This window comes from Callorhinchus milii, unplaced genomic scaffold (genome assembly GCF_018977255.1).
Source record: "Callorhinchus milii isolate IMCB2004 unplaced genomic scaffold, IMCB_Cmil_1.0 Scaffold2, whole genome shotgun sequence".
Lineage (NCBI taxonomy): Eukaryota > Metazoa > Chordata > Chondrichthyes > Chimaeriformes > Callorhinchidae > Callorhinchus > Callorhinchus milii.
In genome coordinates, this window is record NW_024704743.1 from 35835678 (window position 1) to 35856414 (window position 20737).

At 40.8% G+C, this 20737-nt stretch overlaps 2 protein-coding genes across 3 annotated transcripts in view; one reads left to right on the top strand and one right to left on the bottom strand.

The window, feature by feature from the left end:
• Nucleotides 1-54: 54 nt before the first annotated feature.
• On the bottom strand, nt 55-17721 carry ssr1 (signal sequence receptor, alpha). Of its 2 annotated transcripts, XM_007896876.2 has the most exons (10): nt 17536-17721; nt 13645-13757; nt 12745-12853; nt 10078-10205; nt 8728-8862; nt 8522-8598; nt 7159-7237; nt 5497-5590; nt 3920-3934; nt 55-1735 (listed from the first exon to the last, which is right to left on the bottom strand). In XM_007896876.2, the coding sequence occupies exons 1-10, from the start codon at nt 17597-17599 to the stop codon at nt 1671-1673; spliced, it is 879 nt and encodes a 292-aa protein (XP_007895067.1). In that variant the 5' UTR covers nt 17600-17721; the 3' UTR covers nt 55-1670. The 2 variants fall into 2 exon arrangements, with proteins under 2 accessions (XP_007895067.1, XP_007895069.1); XM_007896878.2 differs by lacking the exon at nt 3920-3934.
• The window catches only part of nphp3 (nephronophthisis 3), a 31221-nt gene continuing 28081 nt past the window's right edge, over nt 17598-20737 (top strand). The window contains 1 exon segment of the mRNA XM_042346479.1: nt 17598-17982. Within this exon segment, the coding sequence (XP_042202413.1) occupies nt 17598-17982 (385 nt within the window).

Sequence of the window (20737 nt, forward strand, 5' to 3'; positions counted from 1 at the left end):
GGTGTCTTTGTAAGTTTCCCAGAATTTCACCAAATGAACTTCAGTCAAAGTGAATCACAGGAAGTTTTTGTTTTATATAGATGAAGACAAACTTATGTCAAGAACAACATAAATCAATAGAGGAAGGGAGGCGGGGTTAGCTCCAGAAGGCAAGAAAGCAGTATTGAGAATGAAAGCATAAACACATTGAGGTGCAGTTGTAATGCTATTTTTAAAATCATTTTTCCTGCTAAGTAGCTGGATCAGGCTTATAGCATAAATGCAAGCATTATCTGCTGTGCATTCGAGGATGAAAAACAAATAGAAATTAATTCTTAAACATATCATTCACAGGAGTACAAGTAGTTTAACCCCCAAAAGAATGTGATTGAGGCAAATTATCGCCACACAAAACAATTCACACCACAATCCTGCAAATCCCAGTATCAATTCATGATACGTATTCCACCACCACTCCATTAAATTAAAAAAATATTTTGCCAAGACACTACTCGGGACTCCCGGAGTGGAATATGGAGGGAATTGAAGGAGGGTTAAGGAAGAAGAAACATTAAACATTGGCTGGTCACTCTGCAATGCAAAACAACAACATTTGATGAAGGAATCTCTCATTGAAAACAAGAAAAACCTTCAGGAAAAATAAATGAGCAAGGTATATGGTACCTCAGTTTGTTTACTTTAATGTTTTCTTAGCCACTTATATAAAAAAAAGCCATTTCTTTTCCATAATCGTTTTGATGTTGAAAAGCTCTTAATGCAGATCTAAATTTGTGAACTTTGTTCAAGTATATTTTGCAGTAATTACTGACAGTTTTCAATTTGTAAGCTACGTTTGCCATTTCCAGCCTTGAATCACCAAACAACCTCCATGAATTCCAAGTTATTGACAAAACCATACAAAATCCTCATTCAGATATAGGTGAGAATACAAAACTATCAGAAACAGCCTATGTTTAGTTTCGGGAGATACAATCGTTTACATTTCCATTCCTTTCACTGTTATGGGATTAGTGTAACAGTGGAGCAAAAATCAAAGTCTTTACAATGGTTTCTCTTCCATGGTTCAGGAATACTCTTTCACTGGTCCAGGAATAATGAATCGCAAGAGTTTAGAAAATGGGAGAAAGATGCCCACATGTCCACAGCCAACATTCACTTCAGGTATGCATATATCAAAAACAAAATCACAAAGTATCATCCTAAACCATTTACATGAAATAGTCTATGCAAGATCCACAAAAACAGATCAAGATGTCAGAACAGGCAGCCACTTTAAAGATCAGAAAGCAAAAGGCATTTAGCCACCCAATCAGAATCTTTGTGAGTATTTCTCATTTCTAAAAATATCCACAAACAAAGTAGATAGATGGCTGGAAACAAACATTCTCTGTGGAATTATGTCACTTTAGGTTGTCCAAGAATTAAGACCAGTTGTAAAAGCCCAAAACAAGTTGAAATGATTAAAACAAACAATTCTCTTGTAAACTAAATTACAACAGTGCACATTTTTCTGAAGAGCTCTTTAGTCCACAAATATGTATTCTTGAATGGTTTTGCGTCTCAGTCCATTGATTTCTCTTTCAATTTGATACGTTTTAAATGGCATTTCTGTGTTATCCCCATGGCTCAACAAAATGGACAGGATAAAACACTGACGGTAAAAACTAAAGTTACTCGTCTGAACCAACAGTTCTCGTTGCTCGCTTACGGGGCGACCTCCTTGGGGAAGCTTTATCTGTAGAAGGAATATTAGAGGCACACAATTAGAACAAATCCCTTGTTTGGCCAAAGAATCCAGTGATCAAGAGATTTTAAAAAAGTGCTCATTTCTTACAGCAGTACAATAGCATTCAGGTCAAACTCATGACAGCTCAAAAAAGTAGTCACACTCCAATCAGGAAGCTTTAGGGTAAAATTTAAATTAAATAAATACTTTCCATCTTTCTACTCCAATCTGTCTTCACAGGCCACATTATGTAGAATAACCCAGGACTCTGAACTAAGTGAAGGCCATGCCTCCATTATTCCTAAGCCCATCATTAAGCAATTGTGATTTCTGAATGAAATTATAAGATTCACAAAGAAATTTTTTTAAAATTCCTAATAGTTACACATTTTGATTTATTGAGTCTTTTCTTGGCCTGAAAACAAGTGTCCCAAACAAGTGTGTTCAAACAAGATTGAACCATTTCATTCACAAACATTTATTTGTTGCTATTAGCACAAGGTTTAGTCCTTGCCAAAATCCTCCAGGTAAAATTGGTTATTCACTTCACTGCTGTTTGTGGGACACTGATGTATACAAACTGTCTATCGTGGTTGCCTACAAATACAGTCACTGATTTGCAATAAATTCTGTGAAGGGTTTGAGATGTTTTGATAACATGAAGAGACAAATTTATAAATTAAGTGTGTATCAAACGCAAGGATTATTTCCTGTTTGCAAATTGTACGATTTCAAGCCTGAGGGAGCAGGAAGGGAGCTGTTCAACCTTAGTCGGTGCATAATCTTTACGTTCTAGTTGACTTTCAGCTGTGATTGAGCTTCCTTAACCAGCCCATTGCTAATATATTTGTCCACTCTGAAATATTGCCTGCTTATGCCCTTACTTCACCTCCATCACTGTTGAAACAACTCAAATCGCTTTGGGTAAAGACTTCTCTAATGCTGTTCCTTCCAGCCTCACAAACCTCCTAAGCTTCAATTCATCCAAACATCTTCTCTCTCAGATTAGGCTGTGTACATCCAATACTCCCACTCTATCAAACTTCATTGACTCCCAATATCATAGTGGATTGACAGATTGTGATCCTTAACTTCAAATCCCTTCACAGTGTCACTCCTTGCTATCTATGCAATCTCATACAGCCCTAGTCTACCAATATCTACTCATCAATGCTTGCTCCTCATTCTTTCCATTGAAGATGAACCTTCATTAGCTGCCCTGGAACTCTTCCAAAATCTCTGCCTCAATACCCCTTTCCTTTGTAGACATTTACAAACATGTCTCTTCAACCATGGCTTTTAATCAACACCCTTTCATTTCTATCCTATCTGCTAAATGTTTGGAACAGAAGAAATGTACGCAAAAAGAAGAAAATGTATTCCAACACTCTTCTAGACTGAAATATGTTCCAGTTTAAACCAGTGTATGTTTTACCACTTTAGACAACTTAGCATTTAGTTATGCAATATTTGAGAAAAATTAAGTGAATAACTGATTTAAACAATTGGATAGAAGGCTACCCTCGCTTTAACAAGTAGAACTGGAAGTGCAAGTCAGTTAGTAGAAAATCATACAGGCAAGTTTCATGCGCCTGGAACACAATACTCAGCCCAGCATTCAAAGGTTGCAGGATCACAAGCACTTCTGATAAACACAAAGATAATTGGTGGGCACTGATTTGAGTGCAAGCTCTAATTAAGGTTATAATACTGAATTTGAGTATTCAAAAAATACCTATTGGTTGAGTGGTTTTAAACTAGCTTTATCTAGGTTTGCTCAGAGAGAAAGAAGGCAAATCAAAAGGACCTTAAAGCTAAAATATCTTTAGTAGAATTTTAGAATACGGATGGCATATTGCATAATATTTTGCTCAGCTTCATTGCTGGTAATGCTACAAGAATACTGTAATAATTCTGGTATATGCAGACCACACCCTGGAGGCAACACCATCTTTATTTTTTTGATCTAACAGTCCACAAAGATAGAGACAAATGCACACACTTAACCAGAAAGAATAAAACTAATAAATTAAGTGTGTACAAACTGTAGCAATCACAATGAACAAAATGACATGCTCTTCCACACACAAGATAAAACTTGGATCCCAAGGTTTTGTGGCACATACTCATAACAGTATTCTAACTCCAATTGAGCCATTTTATTAAAATATAAACAGAAACATTTGATCTCACCTCGTCTACTCTGCACTGAAGGCACAAGAAAAAGCAAAGCAAAAGACAGCAAAAATATTAGAATCAATATATAACATTTGTTATAGAACAGTACCATATAATTAAGAAGAATTTAATATTCTAAGTTAATAGAATATTTACAGCACAAAAGGAGGTCACTCATACTCATGGACACTCTAGCAAGTGGAAGACATTGATTTCACTGGCATTTTATTTACAGTTGACCTGTCTCCAGTTAAAGAGTTAACTTCAAATTGCTTCATAAGCCAATTTATTTATAAACTTTCCGTAGAAATTTAGAACATGTATAAGCTATTTATATACAAAATGTATTTATTTTGTAAGATGGAATATTAATGCATGCTATTGGAATATAACTCACAATGATGCAATTACAATTGTACGGGGGGGAATTTTTCACATAATATATTAGTTGGTAACTATAATTTGCTAAAATATGCTACTCACATCAAGATTCATGGTCAATGGACATTTTAAGAGTATGCTGGTCTAGTACATTCTGACAGTATATACTGAATAGATAACTTCTGAGTAACCGCAAGGGAGTAAAAATCAAAGAGTACATTATAACCAACTACAGAAGTATGGTGTCAGCAGTTGGGATACATGTGAATCCAAAGATATTCCTGCTTGGAATCCTTCCAGGATTATGTAAAACATCACAAAAGAGTATGATTCTTTCTCCAGTTTGGGGTTGGCTTTTGTATTAAAGCTTAATGAGTAAAAGTAGAAAACAGAGAACTACGATTACTATCCAGTAAACATGATGGAAAGTCCACATGTAGATGTCAGTTGAGGACAGGGTTAGGTTTCAGCTGTGATGCCCTTGAGACACACACTTAAGGTTACTTAAGTTGAGGACATGAAGGCATCCATAGAATCATGTTCGACCATAAGTCAGTGCCTTTGAGTGGATGGGAGTAAAGAAATAAAATTGGAAAGGAGAAGAACCCTCCCAAATAATTGTATACTAAATGAAGTCATGCACGAATACAACAATCTAATTGTTAAAAATAATGAAGAGAATTGACAAGTTAGCCAGTGGGTTACTCTTCCTCCTTAGTTTCTAACAACGAGCAAATCCTGAAAATAAAAATACATTTCTGAACAAATCTTTATAAATGCATATATTGGCTCTGGAACTCCATCCCCCAGTGCCTTCGCCTTGCTTCCTCCCTTTCCTCCTTCAAGGCCGGTCTCAAAACCTTTCTCTTTGACCGAGCCTTCAGCTCCCCTCTCGACTCTCTTCCCCCTCCTCGCTCCCTCCCTTCCCTCCCCTTACCCTGACCATTTCCCCCCTCCTCGCTCCCTCCCTTCCCTCCCTCACCCTGACCATTCCCCCCCTGCTCGGGTCATGACCCAACTGTGCAGCGCCTTGGGACGTCCTCCTGACGTGAAAGGCGCTTTATAAATGGAATCTTGTTGTTGTTGTTGTATACCTTTTACAGAATAAAGTTATGTCTAAATTGTCTCAAACATGAGAAAACGTAAACAATGAATTTTGCATTGGAAGATTTGAGTCATAACCAGTGCAAAGCAATTTGCAAGTTACTTACTGATTTGATTTAGAGTTTCTTGAGGAATCCAACTCATGTCAACATTATTGGGGTTGGATGTACCCATCTCTACCTTAGAAACTGGTCTCCTTCTCTGAATTGGGAAACAGAGAAAAAGAAAACATTAAGTGAAAGTAGACAATTTCAACATTCAAATTATTACAGCTGTGTTACAATTTTAAAATTCAGTATATTTGGGAAAAGACTACAATCAGTTTTCAAAATGTGGATTTAGGTTATGGTTACAGTTTAAACAATGATGTCCAACAGTCACATGAACAGGTAATTTTAGGAAGTGACTATTATATTCAAACATACCAAAGCCAACTACATCAAGGATTGACAAGCAGCTTTACAAATCCAGTGTACTATCAATACTGAACGATGCTAATTCAACTTGGGCTCAAACAAAGTAATGCAGTTTAAGCTTTGCTATGTTGAGTTAGGATTCAATTTTATTTGATTTTTAAACCCCAAATGTACACCAAAAATAAAACATAAGATCATTTTGATCTTACAAAAGTATTGTATGTTAAACAAGATGACCATAGAATGACAATTCCGGGGCTGGTCATTCAAACTGCAAATGTTCACCTTCTTAAAACAGATTACATACGTAGATAGTTATGTAATGTACCAACACATCACAAAGTACCAATATCACAAAGTGGAAACAGACAACTATGGCAAATGATTAGTTTTGCTAAAGATACATTAAATCTAAACTGCACATTTTTCTTACTAAATGTTTTTGATCAGGTGGCAAAAATACTTTGTAACATTAATGCCATCATCAAGAATACTGGGCTCCACTGCATGATCAGCTGGATCACTGACTGGAAGCAAATGTCATACTGACCCAAGTTAAACTAAAGTAGCATATTTTAGCAAATGATAGTTACCAGCTAATATACTATGCTTTAGAATCACCAACTTTCTACTTCAACAACCACTTGCATCTTATATAGTACCCTCCACACAGGCGAGTGGGGGGAAGGGAGAGGGGGGGCAAGCAAAGGGATTGAGGGAGAGTGTTCCAGAGTTTCGGGTAGTGGCTGAAAGCGCGACATCCGATGGTGGGGGGGAGGGTGCGAGGGACGAGCAGGAGGCCGGTATCGATCGAGCGGTGATGTGGAGAGATGTGGGTATGGAGTTTGGTCCGGGTCAGTATGTGGCTGACAGAGTTCTGAATGAGCTGGATCTTTTGAAAAGTGGAGCTGGGGAGACCGGCGAGGAGTGTGTTTGAGTAATCCAGGCGGGAGGTGACAAACGCATGCATGAGGGTTTCGGCTGCATTTGGGAGGGCTGAATTTTGGTAGTTCCTTGGTAGATGGTTCACAGGCCAATGAATATAATCAGATAAGACTTCGGCTTCCAAATTTTGAAATTGTTTGGGGACTCTTCCCTCTCTCCCGAATGGCAAACGTATCATTTTGACCACTCAGTAAGCATGCATTCTGAAGTATACCAAAGTTTTGTATGTGACCCATTGTCAAAAGTCAGAAACATTGCATCACATCAACTACGTTTTAAAAAAAAACAATCTACAGCTTTAAGTAACCACTTGCTGGAGAATATTCGTGAAACACCAATGTCACGCTACCAGATCCAAATTTTTAAAATTCTTTCTGTATAATTTGAACTCCAAACTAATCCACTTACCTTTCTAGATTCTAGGAGCTGGTGGATACCAACCACAACAAGCAAGCCCAGACCAGTCAGAAACACATACATGAAGATTCTAGAAACAAAAGTTTAATATTAATGCTAGAACACAGGTAATCTAATTCAGGATCAGTGCAACCTCCATAAGAAAGAAATGCATTTGTTACAGCAGGATTTTCACCCTTTTGGAGTTAATAGAACTACAGAGATTTGGAGTTTAATCGTGGATTACTATAGAGAGGCAGAATGTGGATTTACATCTGTGGGTATCCGAACTGTAGCATTCCTCATCTTAATGTTCACCCTCAAGCTGCTCTTAGTAGCCAGTTCAGTCATGTTAACACAAAGGAATTTGTAAAAGTCTGTTAGTTTAAGGAAGAAATGAGCATGAATTCAAATAAAATATTGCTATAGAGGACTATAGCATTTTAGCACATTGGGAATTGGTTAGTTGGAGGGCAGCTAGTGCTCATGGAGCCAACCTCAGCAACAGTCGACTGCTTTCAGCACAAGTGTGTGTGTGTGTGGGTGGGGGAAGTAGCAAGAAATCCTAACATACATTCTTCACGTGAGATGGTGGAACACACACTGAAATGTATGCTTGTATTAAAGAGGAGTACCATGGCAGTAAAAAAAACACCACCTCACAAGCTGAGAAAAATAAATTGAATGAAATAGCTTCACCCACAAACTTAATGCAATCCGGTCAAAGGAACTGGTTAGAATTTAAAACCTGCATTATAACAAGGCAGGGATCTCCAAGAAGCTGATCACCGCTCAGTGGCGATCTGACTCATGGTCAAAAAGACAAGAGGAAGGAGTAATAGAATTGCGTAATTATTTACTCCAAATGAAAACAAAGCCAGATGCACAAAGGATTTCATGCATCCCAAAATAAAATATAAATGTTATTGTTTAAACTGTGGTAAATATCATTCCTTCCTTTTTTTTATTGACCTTTTCCAAGATGCCTCTCAGTGATCCCCTGGTTTGAGCCCCCTGAACTAGGGCTTCTGATTTTCAGTTTTAATTGAAACTCGCCAATAAAACACCCCAATACAAAGAAAATCAGTGTTTGATGCCGTAAATGGTTACTTGTCCCGAAGCCAATTGCGCACGCATTACTTATTTTCCATCTCTCCTGCTCCCCTCCGCGTGCGCAAGCTGATGACGTGTTTGTGAGGATGGAGGCACTGTGCATGCGTGAAGGTGGCTCTCTCCCCTCAGTGTGCGCAGGCGCATCTGAATCTTCTTATCAAAGTAAGTGAAAGTCCACAAACACCCCTGCAGATTTTTTTAGAACTCCAAAATATGCGAAACAAAAATCCCGAAACCCAGAAGCCTTGATCATAACACTTGCGTTTCTCCATCTAGTCCATCCTCTCGTTCAGTGATCGTCACAGTCTGGTTGAAAACTGCATCACGGAACACATTGCCCTGGAAAATAAAGTAAATGCTTTGAACACTTAGTAAAAGCCCCTAACGCATTATAAATAATGCTACATTAGAGGTGTCAGTGTATATGACAAAAGGTTTGTCAATTTACATTTATGATCTTACACTTACATTGGTGTCCTTGTAATTGAGGTTGATGACTAATCCAAATGGGCGGCCTCCCATAGGTTCTGCAGGGATGAATGAGTACTCAAATGTAGCCTGGCGTTGAGACTGCACGGCTGTATTCAGTTGAAGAGCTGTAAACTGCAGGAGTAACAAACAAATATCATTTTAATCTCTTGATTTTATTTTATTCTGCAGTCACACACAGGGCCCAAAGTTTAGCTTTTCTCTTCTGCCGAATCTTCTTCCTCTAGTTGGCACTATAGCTCTCGAGCCTTGAACAGTAAATCACAAGTCACAAATAAATCCAGACCAAGAAATTAAATTTCCATCTATAATTTCAAGTCAAACCCACAATTGTACCTTGGTAAAACACATATCTCCTCTTCCATTCAGTTTCTTTAAGGTATGATCTTAACAGTTTTACCCATATGTGTAAACTTGAAGCCATCGAACATGTAGACACAACAGCACAAAACACAGAGCAAGAATAACTGGTACAGGAAAATTCCAAGTTAAGATACAAGACAGGGGGTGGGGACAAGGAAAAGTACAAAGAGAAAAAAAAAGAGAATACACAAATACACACTTCCCAACAAATATCATTGGCCATTTTTGCTCCTCTCTTGCTCAGAAATGCACACATTAAAACCCTAGTTGAAGCGGCTAACTTAGATACAGACCCTCTAGGCGTGCACCATTTCTACAGCCACAACATTTCTATCTCAAATCATGCTTCAAACAAAATTCTGATTTTAATAGTACCTAGAGTTATTAATGATTTGATTTTCCTTAAAATTATTTAGATGTGCACAAAGTACATAGTTCCCCCAGTTTCTATGTTTATTTTGTACATTTCTGCATTTGAAAGCTTTTTCTTGTCTTCACCTGGCTCCTGTCGTTACTTTTTGGAAGAGTTGAATGGATTTTCGTCAACTCAAAACAGGCTTCAAAGCTAAATGTGCTCGCCAAGCACAATCAAACATATCCCTGTACATCTCTCATGGTATTCAATACCAAAGATGGAGGAGCCGCAAGAGTAAATACATCCAGAAGCATTAAAGGTTTGAAGTAAGATAAATGCTACTGAAAATAGAGCAAGTTCTGCCCCCAATTAAATGGCAAGTTTACAGTAGGCGTCCTTTCAACCCATGCCAGAAATCACCTTTACTCAAGGAACCACTGAAATACTTGCAAATGTGCAAAGTAGGCTTACTTAATCCATTATGTAACCGGAGCTCATCAGATTTTTACTTCCTAGGTTTGAAAGGTTTTATCATGGTCAGGTGTCTAACTTTTTAACACAATATTCCCATTTCCTAGCAAATATTAATAATGATTTAGAAATGTACTTACATTCTGAATGTAGAACTGATTATCTTGAGGATAGCGAAATGAGGCATCCAAGGATTCCACAACAAATTCCTCATTGCCCTTGTTGGTAAAACCAACTAAGAATTTCACAATGTTGTTCGCTGGGAAATCTGTTGGGCAATTAGGAATGAAGATTGAAAAGTTAATTTTCTCCTCCTTAACCCTCTTCATTCACCTCTTTCTCTCCGCCCCAAACCCCTCCAGTATGTACAGGAATCATCTTCAAAAATGTGTTCACTAGGATCTTAGTAAAATTTAATGCCATCACGGTTTTCATGCAAAGCCCACTTAATCTTTAAAAATAGTCCAATTAGCTCTTTCAGAACATGAACGGCTAAGAGTATTTTGACCAACTAACATTATGATAACATATTGGAGGATTGCAGATGTTAATGGTGGATGAACAATTTGAGAATCAGCATATACAAATTTTGAATTTACAATATCAACTTTAATTTATACAACGCCTTTTACATCAGGAGGATGTCGGAAGGTGCTGAACATCACAAAATTCAGCATATAGAAAGAACATCACAATCTGTTCAACTGTGACCAGGGCTCCCTCTGTCTCCTCATCCTCTCTGCTACTTTTGACACTGTGGACTACTATTTTCCTCCGTCGCCTCTCCTCTCAGCTTAACCTTCAAGGTTCTGTCCTTGAATGGTTCAGATCCTATCTCTCACACCGGCTCCACTTTGTTTCCACAAATGGCTTCTTCTCCAGCCCCCACACCATCTTGTGCAGCGCTCCTCACGGCTCTGTCCTTGGTCCTCTCCTCTTCAACCTGTACACGTTCCCTCTTAGTGACGTCATCCACAGTTACAGGGTCAACTACCACATGTAAGTTGACACAGATGACACCCAACACTGTCACTCTGCCTCCACCCTCGACCCAAGGACCACTGATGTCCTGACAAACATCAAGCCTGGATTAGAGCCAGCTTTCTACAGTTGACATCAGCAAGATCGAGGCTCTCCTGATTGGCTTACGTTAGCACCTCCACACCTCAGGGCCTGGCAGCATCAGCATCCAAGGATTCACACTCCACCTCACCAAGCCAGTCACGAACCTGGGCGTCTTGTTCGACCCTCAACTTGTCCTTTCTCCCCCACATCCGTACCATGACCTGCTCTGCCTTCCCCCACCTCCGCAACATCACCCAACTCCGCCACTGCTCACCCTCATACATGCCTTCATTATAACCAGGCTCAACTATGCCAATGCCCTGCTTGTCGGCCTTCCCAACTCTTCCCTCCACAAGCTGCAGATCACCCAGAACTCTGCAGCTTGTGTCCTCTACTGCACGAGGCTCCGTGACCCCATCACACCCACGCTCACCCGGGTCCACTGGCTCCCCATTCCTCAGAGGATAGAGTTCAAAATTCTCGTCCTCACTTTCAGGCCCTCCATGGCCTTGCCCCCTCCTACCTGCTAATCCCTCATCAACCTGTCCGCTCCCTCTGATCAGCAGGCTCCGACCTGCTCCATGTCCTCCATCCGGCCCGCCCCACCATTGGCATTCGGGCCTTCAGTCTCTCTGCCCCGACCCTCTGGAACTCTATCCCACAATTCCATTCGCTCCCTTCCTTGCCTCCTTCAAGGCACTCCTGAAGACCCTCCTCTTCGACTGTGCCTTCGGCCACACTCCTACCCTCCACCCTCCCTGATCCCAACCCCCCCACCCCTGCGGGGATCCTAAAATCTGACTGTTCAGCGCCTTGGGACGCCCTCCCGACGTGAAAGGTGCTTTACAAATGTAATTTTGTATTGTATCTCCAAACAATGAAGCATAGTCTATGAACTATAATTATTTTCCAGTGGCATATTAGTAACAATGCACTAAGTTGAGCCTGGTAACAATGCTAAATCCAGATCAGGAAGGAGAGAGGTAGATCTGTACCAATGTCTACGAACCAGCATGAATGCAAGGAAGGCAGTAGTATTTTCTCTTCCCAGCACCAGGGTCACTACGTCACATAAAGTGCCCATAGAAGTTCACAGCTCTGAAAAAGGCCAAGTCTATTCTTGCTACTTGAAAAAGCAATCAATTCTGTTCAATTAACTGTCTTTACTCTATATTCCTGCAAATTACTCTTTTAGATATCTTTCTAGCTCCTCCTTGAAAGGTGATATGGATTTCACCTTGACCACCACCCTCAGGAGGGCATTTCATATTCTAACTGCGTGTGTAAAAAGAACTCCTAAACTTTCCCTTCGGTAATTATCATAAATTGATGCCCTCTTGTCAATAGCTCACTGATTAGTGGTAATACTTTCTCCCCATCTACTCTATCAAATCTGTCATAAATTTTAGAAGACTTCATTGTTCCAGTGAAATAGGTTCACTTAGTCCGAGGTAGTATTTTGTCAGATGGCTAAATGGGAAATGTCAGAAAAAACTAAGGCTGAATTCTATTTAATGTAAATGCAATTAAAAAAATGCATCAATAGCAAGTCCAAGATAATATTAAGGTTGAGCAGGCCTTTTTCCCATATCCAGCCAGGAAATGGCTCATAGCATCAGGAAAGCCATCATGTGTTTTTGAAACAAAGAATCACTAAATTCACAGTGCTGTTATACAGATATGTATATTTTGTAAGTTTAAGACTAGATGAAAGCTTTTCTTTCACATTTAAGTTTCCTTACCATCTCCCTTCACAAACAGGATTGTTGTGTCAGCATTAGGAGAAGCTTTTGGTTCCCCAGATGTCAAATCTTCCTCTTCTTCCTCCTCTTCATCCTTTTCATCTTCCATCTGCAGCAAGCCAGGCAAAAGCATAAGATAATTTACGAGTTGGAAAAGCAAGTTGTAACTGATATAAATGGACCAAATATGTTCAACTCTTCAACATACAAAAGCTTGCATTTAAGTAGTGCTCTTCAAATAGAGCAATATGTGGAGTGCATAACAGAAATAGTGCCAGACATTGAGTTGGCAGGGTAAAGGAGGAGGTGCCCATAGGCATAGTCAGCTAAATCCCCAAGTACAGACATTGTACAACTTGTGATTCCTATAACAATAAAGAATATCAGCTCAAATATTTAAATCCATAAACAATTCTGGTTTAAAAGAAAAACAAACAGCAGCGCAAGGTTGTGCTACAAAATATAAAAACATGCATTCAATGCACAAATCATTCATTTTTGTTTTTCTGAAATAGCATAGCAGTACAAGCCAAACAAACTTAAATCTGAAACCCTATCCAATAGGTTAAAGTGTGCAAAAAGGAAATTTATACAAGGCTGATTTAAAAAATATATTTTAGGCAGAAAGGAACCTAATTTTGGAGTTTATAAACACAGGATCAATTTGCAACTTCCAAGAACATTTGGTGCAAAATAAACACACAGTACACTCACAGTGTCACTCCTTCATTACCAAGCACAGAATGTAAGCTCAAAAATAGTAAAAAATTGTGGGTGTGGAGGAAGGAGAAATGAAATCAAAAGGATTATTATAATTACATTTTAAGAATATCAAGTGAAAAGGCTATAATTTTACTATAAAAGTGTAGTCCCAAATTCCTTTAGATGTAAAGAACTTACAACATCTGTTGGCTCATCCTCTTCTATTTCTGCTTCATCATCTTCATCTTCCACCACAGAATCATCTATACCCTCCTCATCCTCCGTTGGGTCATCTGCAGCTACAAAGGGCCCTGGAGGTATTGATAAAACTTTTTTTAAAAAACAAACTTCATAATATGTTCCATCCTCTTTCTGGAACTATTCCAAATGTATCAACATTTTCTTCTCCATAGTTTAACTACGCAAAGTTAAAATAATGGCTTCTGTGTGCAGTTTCTAAAGTTTACTCTTGCCTAACACAGGCCAATTACAGAACTGTTACATTTTGTAAATCTTCAATCTTTTAAAGAATGGACTTCAAAAGTGGGTTTTTGCCATGTCTCGAAATGGCATCGCCATCATTTTCAGGTTAAGCTTTGAATGTTTTTTTTAAAAAAAGACAGAAATTAAACAGGTTTGAAGTTATTCTCTTGCCCTCAGATCAGCTTCTCTCCCATTTTAAATAATTGTTTTGTGGACTCTAATAATATAGCTGGGACTTAGCTGTGTGAGAAGAATAAACCCACAAAGTGGTAAATACTCGGGTGTATCACGGTGCCATATCACTTCACCACACAAACAGGCACAGTGTAAATTTATGCTCAACTAAAATAGTACAATAGTAAAATGGTACATTGTGGACATTTTGCCCACAAAATACAGTCAATCTACTTTATAATATATGCTGTGAATCGCTTTGAGACATCTCAACGATGTGATAAAGCACTTTATCAATTGCAAGTATTATTATTACTACATCAAACTACTCCAGTTTGAAGGTTTTAAGAGCTCAGAACAGATCTTCATAAAGGATTTGACTTAAATAAACACTAATTAAAACAAGTTAAACGCATATAAAACTGGACAATGGTATGAGGAATACAGAGTTTAAAAACAAACGGTAGCTTCAGATGGATTAATTCCACAAGAATAAAATTATTCAGTGGATGGACACTTCATGAATAATGGATAGTTTCATTTTGTATGCAGGTTAGTTTACTGTATAATGTTCCTGGGATTTAGGTACTTCTGTACTTGGTACAGTAAAAAGGGCCTCCTTCATTAAATTCAATGAAGTTGCTCTGGTATATAGCTATGTCCTACCCACCTACAAATTGAACACCCTAGATGTAGGAAATGCCAATTTCACACTACGGTGTCAACTTGGGTCTTGCTTGTTCAGGTGGATATTAAAGATCCCATGGTACCACTTGAAAAGAGATTGGAATTTCTCCCAGTGTCCTGAACAATCCCACAGATAGAAAAAAATGTTCAGTCACTTTATGGCTGATTGTAGGGGATTGCTATGCACAAATTAGCTGCCGCGGTGCATGCAAATCACCCGACACAAATTAAGATTGAGGCATACAAGATGGGTATTCAAACAGTTCTCCTGGGCATGCAGGAGAGAAATCTCCTTTGTGAAAAGGATATGTGAAATCCAGGACCAAGCAGTCAGTGGATTTGTGGTGAAAAAGGGAACCAATGCAGGGAGGGCTCAGCCTACACTGTTGCTGAACAGCTTCACAGCAGGCATGCCTATATGCCAACACACCTCACATAAGAACCTGGATTAAGCAGTTGATAAGATATTCTGAGGCTTGGGACGACAGCTGCTGGCAGGCATTACCTGGAGTCTAAGCTCGTGACTACCTGCTTGTATACCCAGGGCTCGACATGCAGAGAGGTAAACTCAAGCTCTGCACCTCCAACTGGTGAACCTATTAATCAACAACCCTTCCAAGTCCTGCTGAGTAGCTATGGATTCTTCCCACACAGCGCCCATTCACCCTGCAAGCTAAAGTGTTAATGGATCCAGTTGTCCTCGCTTGCCAGACAGTGCTCTCAATAGCAGGCTACACAAATTTCACTGGTTAAACTCCAACCATAATCCAATGCATACTCTGGGCTGCTCAAGTCTTGGTTCTTGGCAACCTGCATCCAATACCCTCTGGAATTAGATAAGTAGAGTACATCCCTCCAGGGAGAGAGTGCTCAATCCATTGTAGCACAGGAATATGTCCACGTGGCGTATATATGTGGATCTCTATCTCGTTTGGATACTCTTAATAATGGTGCTGGGTTTCTGTGTATCAAACACTCAGTGAGCACAATAAAATACCTTTACCTGGAGAACACAAGTGCAGGAGCCAGGGAATGAGAAACTCCCAAACAGGCCTGTTGCTGGAATTGAACTAGTTAAAATGATGTAGCCAGGCAGTAGGAAGGAGTTAGAACCACCATATTCATTTAGGGTATCCCACTGAGATCCTGCCAGTCTCTTTTAAACTCAATTACTTAAGTTTACTCCATTGAAATTAAGTATGCATTGATATCATTTTGAAGATATAGGTTCCCAATAATTCTACTATGGAATTATGATAATTTGGTAGAGTACAACCAGTACTCGTAGAACAAATAAGAGTAAAAAAAGCTAAAAAAACCCAATACTTAAAATCATGGTCCACCGAAAACCAATTATCGAATGAGATTTGTCCAATTCAACAATGAATCTTCATGGATCGATTATGATGGTTGGTAAGAAGAAACATAAAAGGAGGAGAGGGCTTAGTACAACTTCCAACAATGTGCCCAGTAGCTGTCACAGAATCAGACAGGTCGGATTGTAAACAGTTTGGGGATTTGACAAGTGTGATGTTTTGCAAGTACTGCATTGTGTTCGTTCTTCTGTGTAGACTTTCAACTATAGTACTGTGCATAATAATATAATGAAAAGTAACTTTATTAAACGCTGAAGTGACGCTTTATAAAAAAAGACTAAAGGAATGTTAAAACTAAGTTATAAAAAGCAAAGAGCAATTGAAGCCTCTGCAGTTTAGTTAAGCGTCTTTGAAAAAAAATGCACTTGCATGAAAAAAACATAAGAATTACACATCTGCAGTACAGCGAACTGCAATGAACAATGAATGTATGAGTACTGCACATTGCAATAAAGGTATGGTTTTAATTTGCTCATTGCCAACTCAATACCTACAGAATACTAACAGCACCATTTCCTTTGACAGCCCCTAATGAAACGAAAAGTCACATCCTCAAACTATGAACTTAACAGGTTTCAACTTTATAGCCCATCTACGACAATACATCGATTTGACACAAAATTTTGAATTCTTTTTACTTAAAATCCTTCAAAATTACAGCCATTCAACTGGAAGCTCCGGCACACTCTGCAATTTTTTTTTAAAAAAAAACCCAAAAGTACAAATACAACCGTTTTTCCACCGAACAACAAGACGATGCAGTTCTGCATTAAAATAAAAAAAAACTCCTCCTCTCTAAAAGTTTCATTCAAACCTCAACTGAAAAGAGTACCAAAATCTGTGTTTTTTTTTGTTATAACACCGAGCAAAGAGAGGAAGGTTTTCTCGCTCTCTATATAAGAAACCCATTCTTGTGTGTATGTGTATATATATATCTGTGTGTGTGTGTAGTGGTGGTGGAAGAGATTCAAAGGGAAAGAAGGGACAGTAACTGGGCAGTGTGTGGCTGCAGACACTTGTGTGAGTGGCGAGCGCTGAGGGAGCGCCAAAAGAGCAGCCACACGGCGGACTGACACGTCAGCTCTGGGGTCCGGCGGCCTCTCGCTGCACCACATCCCCGAGCAGAGGCCACGGCGGCCCAGAGAGAGACGCTCAACACCGGGGGGAGGGGGGGGGGGGGCAGCGGCCACCAACCGACACAACCCCCCCACCCCCACCGTAACGTCGGTTCAGGGGAGAATTCAGAGTGCGCCGCGGCCCTCTCCCCACCACCGCTCCCGACAGCAGCTCACGCAGGACAACCCGGCGGCAGAGTCGCAGCCACTGGTGGGGGGGCGGTTTCTCTCTCTCACACCGGCCTCTGCTTTACCTCGGGGCGCGGTGAGCGGGCAGGCGAGGAGCAGCAGTAGGCAGAGCTTGTGGAGCGGTCTCATGGCGGAGTCGGACGGGCTGTCAGGCGGAGGATGGCCGGGGATTGTCTCGGGGCTCCGGCGGCCGCTCTCCTCTTCTCCAATGGCGGTGATTTCAATCCGGGGATTTTTTTTTGCCTTCTCCCGGGGGGCGGGGGGGGGCGTCAGAGGCCGCGGCGCATGCTCAGTGCGGAGGGCCCCCCGCGGCGCATGCTCAGTGCGGAGGGCCCTCAGCGGCGCATGCTCAGTGCGGAGGGGCCCCCCGCGGCGCATGCTCAGTGCGGAGGGGCCCCCCGCGGCGCATGCTCAGTGCGGAGGGCCCCGCGGCGCGTGCGTTTTCATTGGTTTGGTTCTTGTTGTGTTTAAAGAAGAGTTGGTGCTGTGGTTCCGACTTCATCCCCGAGACCGTTAGTGACACAGAGAGAGAGAGAGGCGGAGCGCGTGTGAGTGAGTGAGTGTGAGAGGAAGACAACAACAGCACTGTGTTTGTGCAGCACCTTCACGTCGGGAGGACGTCCCAAAGGCGCTGCACAGACAGAGTTACGGCCCTCAAGAGGACTAGTTTGCAGCGCTGTGGGGGAGAGGCCGGGGGGGGGGGAGAGGCCTGGGGGGGGAGAGAGCGGGGGGGGGGAGAGGCCTGGGTGGGGGGGGAGAGGCCTGGGTGGGGGGGGAGAGGCCTGGGTGGGGGGGAGAGAGTGGGGGGGGAGAGCGGGGGGGGAGAGAGCGGGGGGGAGAGGCCGGGGGGGGAGAGGCCGTGGGGGGGGGAGAGAGTGGGGGGGAGAGAGCGGGGGGGGGGAGAGGCGGGGGGGGAGAGGCGGGGGGGGGAGAGGCCTGGGGGGGGGGGAGAGGCCGGGGGGGGGGGAGAGGCCGGGGGGGGGGGGGGGGAGAGGCCGGGGGGGGGGGGGGGGAGAGGGCGGGGTGGGGGGACCTGGATCACACACAGGGTCTGGGAGGATGTCCCAAGCAAGCTCTATGATAACATTATAAATGAAGTAGGGTACAAAGGACGCCCATCAAGGACTACAGCAAACACCTCTGAAATCACCCCACTCATCCTGAGGAAAGCTTTGTACAGCTATTCCTTGAACACCATTGGCGATCAAGCAAACACAAATTGTGGGCTCAAAGACAAAGTTGGGAATTTGAGCTAATTTTCGAAATTAACATTTCAATATAATGCTTGGAGAACCTGGAGGTGCTATCCTTTGGATCTGCTTGTCCAATTCAACTTTAAAGACCCCATGACAAATTCAAAAGGAGAAAGGAGTTTCTCCCAGTATCCTGGCTAACAATCCTACAGATAAAATTTGTTATTCACTTCTTGGCTGTTGTTGGAACCTTGTTATGTACAAACTGGCTGCCATATTCACCTACAAAGACACAATTACTACACTTTACAAAAAAATCCCTGCAAAGCTCCGAGACATTTTGATATTAAAGGCACTATATCAAATGCAAGGATCATCATTATTAAATCATTCCATCAAGTATTTGTCATCTCAGGCTGCAACTATTGCATTCTCCATTGCTGTGCTGAATTAGATACTTAGTCAGTTTATTTTTTGAAGGAACTAATTAATACAGCCAGTCAACTGCTTTTGTTGGGAGTTCGTTCTACACAGCCAACTACCCTGTAGGGAACATAATTCTTCTGTTCCTGTTCAAGGCTTTTTAAATTTTGAGCAACGTCCTCTATTTCTGCTTGCATCTCCATCATCTATTACTCTCTTTTATAGATCTGGATCATTCCTCCCTCAACCTTCCTTTTTCTAATGAGAAAAAGTTCCACTCGGTGAGTTTCTTCTCAAGTGGAAATAAAGAATGAGCGAGAGTCAAAGAAATGAACTGCAGCCTTGCCAACAACAACAAAAACAACTCGCATTAATATGGCAGCTCTCACTCAGGGTAGCCCCTCACCAGTGATATCAGTTTGATTGTCATCCGAATCCGAGTCAGCGGGATCAAACACCTGGATCCCCTGAGCCTGCAGTCTCTGAAGCTTGGCTTCCAACTCACGCTTTGCTCGCAGCAAGTCTTGAATCTCCTTTTCCTTTGTTTCTCTGAAAATCTGAAATAAAACCACAATACACGTGGAGGGGAGGAGTGAAATAGAATTGTTATTATTTCTCAACAATTATATGTTCAATATTCAGTTTAAGACGTTCACTTAATTTCGTTGAAATATTAAGTCTGAATATAATTTGTACAAGTCAGGCTTTTATACCAAACATAGCTAAGGTATGCTCTAAACCAGTGACTTTGATTCCACTGAATTTCAAATTCAAAAATAAATAAACAGTCTCTCAGTATCTCTTGTTCAGTGAGGGAGAAAAAAATATCCAGTGAAAAAGAAAAAGCCTCTTTCAACACTATCACACTACATTATCTACCAAGCCAGCAAAGGAGCAAAATATTTTTGATGGATGTAAAGACTTTCAAGAGAGCATACATTAGGATTATCACAAGAAAAAAGGGGAAGTTAGAAGAGTTTGGTTTACAGATGGAATTGTTAAAATATGGAATGGTTTACTACAAATGACCGTTGAAGCCTAAGTCCTTGACAGCAGCTAAAATGGAATAGGATTAATATTTGAGGAATAGCAATATAAAAGAGTACAGGAAAGGGCAGGCAGTGGAATTGGAGCTGAAAGACTTCCTTCTGTCCTGTAAACATTGTGATTCTCTGAGCTTTAATCCAACCAACCCAAAGGCAATGTGGATCCAGAGATTGGAAAGAGATGAAAGGAAATATATCAATTTAAGTCTTTAGTTGTCATCAAAAGCATCCAGGATACAAAAAGCATTTTCTACAGATGGTTCACTGAACTTCACACAATCACAAATTGGCTGCTATGTTTGCCTATAAATACTACCCTACACAGTAAATCCTATGAAGCTTTCAGAGAAGTTGATGACATATTGTCCTAAATCAAATGCAAGGATTATTATTATTAATCACAAGACTTTGTCTCTGATGAGCTTTTGGGTCCAAGCCAACTCCTCGGAAATAGGCCATTAAGTATTCATGTTCCATAGATGACCCAACGCTTTACCCAAGAACAGATTTTTAAACACTCATAACAGCATAATTTACACAACACAGTGAAGAACTCAGCTCCATTATCCACATACTCTCGAACAGCTTTTCCTTTGATCGAAACA